Source organism: Cherax quadricarinatus, chromosome 33, assembly GCF_038502225.1.
Source record: "Cherax quadricarinatus isolate ZL_2023a chromosome 33, ASM3850222v1, whole genome shotgun sequence".
Lineage (NCBI taxonomy): Eukaryota > Metazoa > Arthropoda > Malacostraca > Decapoda > Parastacidae > Cherax > Cherax quadricarinatus.
The window spans coordinates 30,821,865-30,834,152 of NC_091324.1; the positions used below are offsets into that span (position 1 = coordinate 30,821,865).

The 12,288-nt window shown below is 37.8% G+C and overlaps 1 protein-coding gene across 9 annotated transcripts in view; it reads right to left on the reverse strand.

Annotated features, from left to right (window-relative positions):
• Positions 1-12,288, reverse strand: part of LOC128693860 (adenomatous polyposis coli protein-like) — a 551,448-nt gene that overhangs the window by 83,272 nt on the left and 455,888 nt on the right. For all 9 annotated transcript variants that reach the window (XM_070091007.1, XM_070091006.1, XM_070091003.1 and 6 more), the window contains 5 exons: positions 9,170-9,472; positions 7,888-7,965; positions 3,499-3,639; positions 2,951-3,072; positions 2,567-2,842 (listed from right to left, as the gene is read on the reverse strand). In XM_070091007.1, the coding sequence (XP_069947108.1) occupies positions 2,567-2,842; positions 2,951-3,072; positions 3,499-3,639; positions 7,888-7,965; positions 9,170-9,472 (920 nt within the window). The remainder of the gene's footprint in view (positions 1-2,566; positions 2,843-2,950; positions 3,073-3,498; positions 3,640-7,887; positions 7,966-9,169; positions 9,473-12,288) is intronic.

Genomic DNA, 12,288 nt, shown 5'->3' on the forward strand with positions numbered 1-12,288 from the left:
TCACTAAATATTACCCTGCTCACACTCCAACAGCTCGTCAGGTCCCAAAAGCCATTCGTCTCGATTTATTCCTATCTAACATGCTCAAGCAAGCTTGCTTGAAGTCCAAGCCCCTCGCCCACAAAACCTCCTTTACCTCCTCCCTTCAACCTTTTCAAGGACGACCCCTACCCCGCCTTCCTTCCCCTACAGATTTATATGCTCTCCATGTCATTCTACTTTGATCCATTTTCTCTAAATGACCAAACCACCTCAACAACCCCTCTGACTAATACTTTTATTAACACCACACCTTCTCCTAATTTCCACACTCCTAATCTCTACATAATATTTACACCACACATTGCCCTTAGACAGGACATCTCCACTGCCTCCAACCGCATCCTTGCTGCAGCATTTACAACCCAAGCTTCACACCCATATAAGAGTGTTGGTACCACTATACTTTCATACATTCCCTTCTTTACTTCCATAGATAATGTTATTTGTCTCCACATATACCTCAACACCACCACTCACCTTTTTTCCTTCATCAATTCTATGGTTAACCTCATCTTTCATAAACCCATCTGCTGACACATCAACTCCCAAATACATACCTGAAAACATTCACTTCTTCCATTCTCCCTCTCTCCAATGTGATATCCAATTTTTCTTTATCTAAATCATTTGATACCCTCATCACCTTACTCTATGTTCACTTTCAACTTTCTACCTTTACACACCCTCCCAAACTCGTCCACCAACCTTTGCAACTTTTCTTTAGAATCTCCCATGAGCACAGTATCATCAGCAAAAAGTAACAGAATTATCAAAGCTTATTGCCTGGGAAGCATTGAAAATTGGGTTGGGCAAATACGATTCTGTTAGTGGGATGGTCTGTGAAGGACCTGCCTAGTAGGAGCCAACAAGTCTGCTGTAGTGTCCCTGCTTTCTTATGTACACCAGCCAGGGTACTCCCCCACACACACCAGCCAGGGCACTTCCCCTCACACAAGCCAGTGTACTTCCCCACATACCAACCAGGGTACTTCCTCACACACCAGCCAGGGTACTTCCCCATACACACGATTTGATTTGATTTGAGTGGGACTTGCGCATGAGTGAATGGAATTATCAAAGCTTATTGCTTGGGAAGCATTGAAAATTGGGTTTGGCAAATACGATTCTGTTAGTGGGATGGTTTCTGAAGGACCTGCCTAGTATGGGCCAACAGGCCTGGTGCAGTGTTCCTACTTTATGGTCTTATGTACACCAGCTGAGGAAATTGCTTCAGAGGAGGAGAAAGAGAGAGGGAAGAAGGAGCCTTCTTCAAAGATTAAGGACATTTGTGCAAAGTGGAGTGAGATACAAACATTTGTGGAGGAACATCACACTAACCCTCTCCCCTCCTCCCATCTTCCATACACCAACAAGAGTCTTCAATAAAGGTGTAATATTATTGTTTTATACTTGATTTCTCATTCTTTTCTGTATGTAAATCTATATTTAATCTATAAAAAAATAATTTTTGTTAATACTTTTGGGTGTCTGGAATGGATCAATTGGATTTACATTATTTCTTATGGGAAAAATGAATTCGGAAATTGTCAGATTTGGGTTTAGTCACTCTAGAGTCTCTAGAATGGATTAATTACGATAACCGGGGATCCACTGTAACCAAATGCATTACAAATACACATTATACAGCATCTATTTATTATATCCTTTACCCTTTAATGGTGGCATACCCCAGAAAATAAATTTCCTGTGCGAGTGGGAAGATTTTGGAAACTTTTTTTTTTAGATTGAAAGAGTGCATTTTAATGAGCCCAAAAAACTAAAATGAGAAGAATCTGATAAAAACTTAATATTTAACCCTTGAACTGTCCAAACGTAGATCTACGTTCGCTCACATAGCGCTCCGAACGTAGATCTACATTTTTTACATAAGAAAGCATGTAAAATTGAACATAGATCTACGTTCAGAGCGCTACGCGAGTGAACGTAGATCTACATTTGGACAGTTTAAAGGTTAATTGTATGCTGAAGTTGGTAAAAAAAATTATAAGTAATAGAAAGTGTCCCATTAACCAAACCCATAAAAGTAATTTCATGCACAACTTAATGCTGTTATTGACTCATACATCAAAAACACTAAGTGTATAAACTACATGGATTAAGTATTCAATTAGTAATATCTGTCATATGCACATTCTAATAACATATTTAGTATCAAAACAATTAATGTAATGAAAACTAAAGTTAAAATGAAGCAAGATGGAAAAACAGGTATCTTACAACAACAGTGAAGAATTTAATAGCTTGCAATATATCATCCCAGGATTGCAATGTAAATCTGCTTTACTTTTATTATTTTTTCATTTTGTGAGATCATTCACAAAAATCACTATTTTCGACAATATTTTTCTCCCTATGGCTGTCTAAGCCACATTCCTTTCTGAAAAGTTTCATGTTAGACTTCAAATGCACTTCATTTTGCTTGTGGAATAAACCTATTTCTTTAATTAGAAAGAGCATGTCTACTGTAAATACTTTAATGTTATAGCTTAATAATAATCCTAACCTTCGTAAAGTTATGCAATACTGATCTGAAGTAGTGGAGCCATGACCATCATGATCTCGCCTAATTAGTTCCGCTATAGCATGAAGTCCACCCAGTGTGCACATAGCATGGCGATGATCCTCATCAAATGAAAGCTTCATAAGAGCTGCCATTGCTGGACATGGATGCCTATCCATGTCATCTTCTAAAAGTGGACCACGACCAGCACTTGTCCGCTCCAGTCGTTCATAAAGGTAGTCTGAGTAGTCACGAATTTGTTCTAATAATCTTAACACTCTGAAATATTATAATATGCAGTAAGCTTATTTTCAAAATATTTGGCAATTACAATGATTAAAGTTTCATATGGGAACTGCTTTTACTTATAAAACTTGTCAATAATACCTGGCTTCCCTTCGTCCTCGTTTGTCATCTGGGTGTGAGTGGACAATGTTATGGAGGGCTTGTGCTGCTCTGAGCCGGGTCTCTCTTGTAGGTGCAACATCACCATCCCCTCCATGAAGCAGCTTGATTTTAAAATAAGTAAGTTGTACTTTCATTGTAGATATTGTAATGTCTTATGATATTAGCACAATCCAGTATTGCAGTCTTACATTAAAAAATTGTATAAATGTTTAATATTCAAGATTTCATTTTATAAAACATGGGTATCATGTCATGAAAGGATATTTATAGTGGAATACTGTACAGCAGAGTATAAAATACAGATTAATAATATGGGAAAAGAGGCAGAGCTAGATACAGTATATATATAATGCACATATTTCATAATATTCTTCATTCCACTAATGACAGGATAATTCTGTAAGGCATGACAAACTACCAGCAGCTGCATTTTGTCTAAAGTCATAATGAAAATGAAGTTGCACTATAAACAAATGAAAAAGCTATATGAAATGACAAACAAGACTAACTTAACTATGAGAACATACCTGTATAAGTAAGGGCAGACAGCCAGACTGTCTCATGGCTACACATGAATCGGGAGATGAAGACATAGCCAGTAGGGTGCGGCTCATATCATCACGATCACCCGAGGAGAACATGGAAAGGAGACCATATACCATCTCCACCTGCCAGCAAAGGAATAATCAGAAACAGCAAAGCAATGCCTGTATGACTCGAGCAAAAGTTTCAATTCATTTCAAGACTTTCAGTAACAAGGAATTCTGAACATATAACTGACACAAAATTCCTAAACATGTATGCATTTGCATTACTGAATACTTCAACTTACTGTTATTGAACAGTGCATTTTTACAGTTCAGAAAAAAATATTCAATGAATTGTCATTCTCAACTCATATGTTTGCTCTGCTGTTAAAGGGTTCATCTCTTGATATTGTCAATAAAAAATGGTATTTTCCACATTTGATATAATGTCTTTTTAAACACTTTAAATTTGTGTTTTTTCATGAAGTAATTTCTCTTTTTTCTCAGGAGCAATTTTTTATCATTTCTGTTTATACCACTTAAATAATAAATAGGAAATTATAAGGAATTAGAAAATTCTTATATAGTATACCTGTATGTTTATACTCAAAGTATTTTTCCTGGTAATTATTAGTCAAATGGTGAATATTAGTGTTTGTTCTATTAAAGGTTCAGTTATGAGAGTTGTGTTCCTTTCATACTTAAATGTACAGGGATTATGGCACCAAATTATTTTAAGAAAAATCTTCATAATTAGAATAAGTTTCACATTCAGGAGAAGTGCTAAACCTGTAGGGATCATACAGTGCAAAGGGAAAGGGAAGCAATCAGGTTCAATCCATGGAAAGGAAGGAAAGGTTCACCTCTTGGATTAAATGCTCCTTACCAGCATATAAGCACATTCTCTGAGGGGTTCTTAAAGTAATGCTTTAAATAAAATGTCAGAAAATTTTTAAGATACTGTATAGCAACTGTTTGCATTATGTTTATAGTGGCATATAATTAACACTTTCCTCAAAATGTGTAGACTAATTAAATAATTTGCTTTATTATACAGTGGAACCCTGGTTTTCACCTGGTTCGATTATCGTACAATTCAGTTTTCGACCACTTTTTTTCAGCAAAATTTTCCCCGTTTTCGTACATCCGCTTGGAAATCGTCCGTACTAGACACGTCCACCTGCCCATGGGACACGGTCACTCATATGTTCATGACTCAGTCTGCCTTTGTTACTCCACGCGTTCATCTGAAACATTTCGTAATAATCCATTGTTTTTTGTGCTTGTGACTAGTAAATAAGCCACCATGGGGCCAAAGAAAGTTCTGAGTGTCAGCCCTTTGGTAAAGAAAGAGAAACATGATAGAATTTAAGAAGGAACTCGTAGAAAAATATGAAAGTGGCGTACATGTGGCTGAGCTCGCCAGGATGTATGGAAAGACTAAATCAACAATCAGTTCCATCCTGGCGAAGAAAAAAGTAATCAAGGAAGCTGCTGATGTGAAAGGGGTAAATGTGCTAGTGAAGCAGAGATCGCAAACAATCAAAGATGTTGAGAAGTTGTTGTTGGTGTGGGTCAACCAAAAACAGTAAGTGAGAGATAGAGTTGGGAAGGCAATAATTTGCGAAAAGGCAAGGTAGTTGCATGCCAATCTCATAAAGAAAATGCCTGGAACAAGTACTGCTGTCAGTGAATTTAAGGCCAGCTAAGGCTGGTTCGACAAATTCAAGAAGCGAAGTGGCACACACAGTGTGGTAAGGCATGGCAAGGCTGCAAGTTCAGACAAACATGGGGCCGAAGAATTCGTTGATGAATTAAAGGAGTACATAGAGGCTGAAGGATTTCTCCCCCAACAAGTCTTCAACTGTGACGAAACAGGCCTCTTTTGGAAGACAATGCCAAAGAGGACCTACATCACACAGGAGGAAAAGGCACTGCCAGGACAAATCCCCACGCTAGTGGGGATTCCAAAGTGAAGCCTTTACTGGTGTATCACTCTGAAAATCCCAGTGTGTTCAAGAAAAACAAGGTCATCAAGAGTAAATTGTGTGTGATGTGGAAGGCTAACAATAAGGCATGGGTCATGAGGCAAATTTTCATTAAGTGGGTCAATGAAGTGTTTGGCTCGAGTGTGAAGAAATCCTTCCTGGAAAATAAATTGCCACTCAAGTGCTTCCTGGTAAGGGACATGGCTCCTGCTCATCCTCCAGACTTGGAAGACCAATTGTTGGGGTAGTTTAGTTTCATCACAGTGAAGTTCTTGCCCCCTAATACCACTCCTCTTATCCACCCCATGGACCAGCAGGTCATTTCAAACTTCAAAAACCTCTACACCAAAGCAATGTTTCAAAGGTGCTTTGAAGTGATCCCAGATAGACACTTGAATTGATCCTAAGAGAGTTCTGGAGGAATCACTTCAATATCCTCAATTGCATATGCCTTTGAGGTGACTTCCAGGATGATTAACTCTTCTTGGAGAAAAATTGTGGCCAGAATGTGTCCTCCAGAAGGATTTTGAAAGGTTTGAGGCTGACACTGATGACCCTGTGCCTGTTGTGGAATCTATTGTCTTTGGGGAAGTCCATGGGATTGGAGGCGAGTGGCCAGGATGTGGAAGAGTTGGTGGACGACCACAGGGAAGAGCTAACCTTCATCTGGAACAGCAACAGACCTTAGCTGAGGAAACTGCTCCAAAGGAGGAGGAAGAGAGAGGGTAGAATGTACCTTCTTCAGCAATTAAGGACATTTGTGCAAAGTGGACTAAGGTGCAAAATTTTGTGGAGAAATATCATCCTAACAAAGCTGTTGCAAGCCACATCAGCAACACATTCAACGACAATACTGTGTCCCATTTTAGGCAAATCTTAAAGAGACGCAAGAAACAGGCCTCTCTGGACAGATTTTTTGTGCGACAGGGGGTCCAATGACTCTCAAGTTGGTCCTAGTGCCAGTAAAAGACAAAGAAGGGGAGTAACTCCAGATAGGGCTTTGATACCTGAAGTCCTTATGAAGGGGGATTACCCTTCCAAACAATAATCTCTCCTCCCTCTTCTCTCCTCGCCGTCTTCCATACACCAACAAGAGTCTTCAATAAAGGTAAAAGTGATGTTAAATGTTCATTTATCCATTTCATTAGTCATTTATATTTATTTCTCATTGTTTTCTGTATGTAAAACTATAGTTATTCTCTATAAAATGTAGTTTTTGTTAATATTTTTGGGTGTCTGTAATGGATTAATTGGATTTACATTATTTCTTATAGGAATTACGTATTACTTCAGTTTTCATACAAATCGGTTTTCGGCCAACCTTCTGGAATGGATTAAAGACGAAAACCGGGGTTCCACTGTATTAGAAAAACTTAGTTTTTTGTGCTAAGGGACTTCATGCCCACATGAATGACACTGAGACACACAGATCTCATTGATGGATCTCTCATTAATGGACTTTGGCAATTAAGGACAAAAAAGCCAGATATCAGTTGGAATCATCGGAAAAAATGGAAAAAAGTTCATAATTCCTGATCTTGTCCATAGTTATGTTGTATATGTGATCACTGATATCAACTGTACTGCTGTTTAAATTATAAATAAAAATACAAGTGATACATAACCATATTTGTCTTGCAATGACTTTCACTTCATTTCATGACCCAATAGTTGAGATTTACTTCTCATTTTAATCACAGTTTATTAATGTTTTATTTATTGCTTTCATTAAAGTATTTTGCAAATGCCATCTCTGTCATCACTGCCACTGCTGTTTGGAACAGGGTGCCTAAGATATTGGCAAAGTTCCCCGTACTACCCTAGACCAGTGTAATAATTGGTTTTTGGGTTATCTCTATATGCAAGACATGTACAATATCATAGACTTCATGACAGCCAAACCAGCATGTAGAATTTTTTACAATTTTCTTTAGATATTCTTTCAAGAGTCTAACACTTAAGAGGTATTTTGAATGCCTGGGGAAAGATTGTAAATGTAGGCACTTGTGGAGGATATCTAGTTCCTAAAGGAAAAAATTAATAAAAAATAAAAACAAATACACAGAAAATCAATAGACTTATATGTATAGTTAAAATACAATTTTCTTGATGACATTTCAGTACAGTATATCTCTCATTCTCCTGTAAAAAACTTGTTTTTTTTTTGTTCCCTCTTCTCCTTTTTTAAAGTAATATATGGTCTCCATTCCTCTATCATAATTTTTTCTTAAATAAATTCATTCAATAATTTATTTTCTATATATCTGCTGTGTTACAGTAGTCATCAATAATACTCTACTGAACAACAAACAAAACTAATAGCTGAATTGAGTAAAAGTTTACTAAAAATAAAAACAAAAATATGAACCTCATGTAAGCAAGTGAAATTAATTATGTGTACCTTGTTGGTAAGGAGTTGCTGAGTACTCTGGGCACGTCTGTTTGTAACACTGGAAGTTGCCATAATCCCCGGTACCTCCTGCCAACAAAACACAAATTTCAATATATGTGATACTTACCTTGAACATTTTTTTATTTCCCAATACCCTGTCTAGCTGTTACCTAACCAGACAGTGTGATCAAAGAAGAAAATACTCTAACTGCCTCTTCAGAAGGAAATTACTCTAACACCATAACCTCTCTACCTCCATTCACAAGAGCATACACTGTATGGCATTTTCAAACTTTAGGCCCTTTAACCAATTTCCCACAGTCCTTTTGCAGATATTACTATTCTTCTTCAAACTAAATGTATGTCAAAACCTACAGACTAACTCACAATGAAGTCTCTATACCATGGCTGAAGCAATTTACTACTAACCCACAAATTGGAGATAAATTCTGAGATGGGTATGGTTTATCCTAGACCAATATCATCCTGAGTTGTTATCACCATGGACCAGTTGCAATGTAATGGTCCAGGATGGAGAAAAATGTTATCTAAAGACTTGTTTCCAATTTGTGGGTTAGTTGTGAGCTTTTTCCATTTTATGAATGCAGCTGCCCTTTCCTCAAATCTAGGTAATGCAAACACCTAATCAACATATTCTCTTTCTTTCCTGAATCTATTTCAGTTTATATAAAGGAACCAAACATATGTATACCTTACAAAATTTTCTTTCATACACACACTGAATGTACATACTAACATTCCCAGTGCTCTGTTTCAACCTACACTTAGCAATCATACATTACCCATACTTCATCTCTTCTCCATTTCCTACTAAGTTCAGCTTTACTCGTTGCCTTCATGCTCAGTTCCTTTACAATCCCTTCCACCACTCTCACTTCCTTTACCAATACTTCCTTCTCACTTGCTTCCTCTACACATATTTCTTTCACACTCACTTCCAGGTCTTCTACAATAATGCTACAGATCTTATTCTCACTCAAACATGGAAGTTCTGACTATTTCAATATATGCAGCTAAGAGTTTCTGATTATATTCCCTCCATATATCAACACCTCCACTGTGTTCAATATTTCATCACTATCAATCATTCTTAGCAGAAAGCTTGGTTCTTATCTCAGTAAAAAAATTACAATCCCTCACCCATTCTTGCATTTAACTTTTCTGTTTTTATCAATATTTAACTAACAGTAGTAAACAGAACAGAAGAACTCTCACGAATATGTTCCTAAAAAAATAGCATGATTGGAATTAGTAATGTTTGATAACGCACCTGATTATTATTTTTGTATGGCATCCCCATGGAAGCCGGACTAGAGTGCCACAGAGCTTTCTCAAAAGGCCATGTGCCCCTTAAGACTGCTTCAATGGCAGGAGGCATTTTTCCCGTGGGAAACTGGTGCTGTTGCAACAAGGTATCAGTGGGAGATTCTAATTCATTAGAATCTTGACTAGTAAGAGGAGGTCTCCCTTTGGTTTGGTCATCTCCCTCACTGGAGTGGAGGGTGTCTGACTGCAATGAGTCCATTTCTCGGATCTCGCTGATATCGTCAGTTGTACCATCTTCATCTTGGAGCTGATGATGAAAACAATGTGTAATAGTATAGAAATTTAACTACTAGAAATATTAAAATTTTGCAATATTATGGAAACATTAAATATAGACTAATGTATTAACAATAAAGTATATCTTGCCATAATAACAAAGCATAAGCTATAATAAATGCAAAGTGATACAGATGAAGAGAGAGAGAGAGAGAGAGAAAGGAAACCAGTGTAGCACCACGTTCCCTAAAAGGAGGTAATTTTCTGCATCAGGAATGGAGACTGGCTAAATGGTTGGCATATCAACAAACCTATCAAATGAGACTCAAACAAATATGATAATTTCAAAGGCATATGCAATCCAGGAAATTTAAGGTAGCCTTCAGGAACCTCATAAGGATTCCTTCATGCTAATACAGCCTCTCTTCACTTAGCGACGTACTCGTTTATCAACGACTCAGACTTACGATGGGCTCTTTGACCAGTATGCACACCTAAATAATGTATATTAGAGCTGATTTCTTCTATTCTTTTCATTACAATATACAGTACACTACTCTTTAACATATCTGGTATATATATAAAAATATACCAGAAATGTTATAAATGTTAGCGACGAATTTGTTTACTGACGTGGTCTTAGGAATGGAACTCTGTCGTTCAGCGAGGAGAGGTTGTATACACCAGTATGGAATCTACTGGTACAATAGGGCTCAAGATGCCAGAAACAAGAAGGCCAATTGATTGAAGTTGATGCGGCAGAACTAGGAGACAAGCAAAACACAAAACGCAAACTGGTGAATACAGGAAAATCCAGAGAATAAAATACAGAGGGTAAATATAAGAGGAACTCATGAACATGAATGGTAGACAATAACATAAGCTGTTCTGTATTTTATCAAATGCAACACTGATTAAGCTTCACTCTGGGTGAAATATAATAAAGGCTTCTCCTGCCATTGTGTGCTGATGATGTGAAACTAATGAGAAAGACAACTAGAGAGGCAGAGAGAATTACCCAGATGACTTGAACAGGTTCTGTTATGTGATGGTAGTCAAGTAGTGGGAATTATGTGATGGAGCTTTGTTGTGGGTATATCATAGGGTTTGTGATATGAAAATGTGACAGGGATTATCTGGTGGGTTATGTGACGAGTGTTATTTGATGAGGATCATGCGGCAGGTTTTATGACGGGTTGTGATGGTGTTATTTGACAGTAGTTGTGATGGGTTATCTGACAGGGATTGCGATGGTGTTATCTGACAGGGGGTTTCATGAGTTACTTGACAGGGGTTATGTAATGATATTATTTGACAGGGGTCATGTGATGGGGTTATTTGACAAGGGTTATATGATGGGGTTATTTGATGGGGGTTATGTGAAGGAGTTATTTGACAGGAGTAATGCAATGGGGTTATGTGATGGGGTAATTTAACAGGGGTTATGTGATGGGGTTATTTGACAGGGGTTATGTGATGGGGTTATTTGACAGGGGTTATGTGATGGGGTTATTTGATGGGGGTTATTTGACAAGGGTTATATGATGGGGTTTTTTGAGACCACGAGTCCTCAGTATTCTTTGGAGAAAGAGCTTAGATCTAGGCGAAATACCAGAGGCCTGAAAGAGTGCAGACATAGCTCCTTTGCATAAGGTAGTAGAGCACTAGCTAAAAATTACAGACCAGTAGCCCTAACTTCTCACATCATAAAAATTTTCGAAAGAGCGATGAGACAGCAGATTACAAAGTTCATGGACCAGCATGACCACTTGAACCAGCATGGTTTTAGAACAGGACAATCATACCTGTCACAGCTGCTGAACCATTATGACAGAATTACGGAGTCATGAGGGGCATTATGGGGAAGGTAGGCATTATGGGGAAGGCATTACAGGGAAGGTAGGCAGATGGATTTTCGGGTTCTTAACACACACAACACAAAAAGTAGTAGTCAACAGGGCAAGATCCAGCATCAGCGAGGTCAAAAGCTCAGTGCCCCAAGACACTGTCCTGGCACCTCTGCTGTTTCTCATCCTCCTAGCAGACATAGATAAAAACACCTGGCACACTTTTGTATCATCATATGCAGATGACATTAAAATAAGCATGAAAGTCCCTACAGTAGAGGACACTGAAAAATTACAGGAAGACATAAGCAGGGTTTTCCAGTGGGCAGTGGAGAACAACATGACGTTCAATGGTCATAAGTTCCAGCTGCTTAGGTATGGAAAGAATGAAGAATTCAGAAGGAACACTATATACAAAACTCAAGAGGGTCACCAAATAGAATGAAAGGAACACGTAAAGGACCTGGGAATAATTATGTCGGCTGACCTTTCTTTTAACCCTTTGAGGGTTTTGGTCGTACTAGTACGTCTTACGAGTAGGGGTTTTTGACGTACTAGTACTCATAAATTCTAGCGGCCTCAAATCTAGTGGGAGAAAGCTGGTAGGCCTTCATATGAAAGAATGGGTCTATGTGGTCAGTGTGCACAGTCTAAAAAAAATCCTGCAGCACACAGTGCATAATGAGAAAAAAAAAAACTTTGACCATTTTTTTTTAATAAATCAGCGACTTAGCAGTGTATTTTCGTATGGTATTTATTGTTGTATTCTAGTTTTCTTGGTCTCATTTTATAGAATGGAAGACATATTACAGAAATTGAGATGATTTTGACTGGTTTTACAATGAAAGGTGCCTTGAAATTGAGCTCAAAGTAGCAGAAATGTTCGATTTTTACCAAACTTCAAAAGTAAACAAATCGTGCCAAGCGTGCAATACACGTCAACTGGTGAGTCTAATATTCTTTCACAAGTGCACCAATAATATTTATACCATTTTTTACA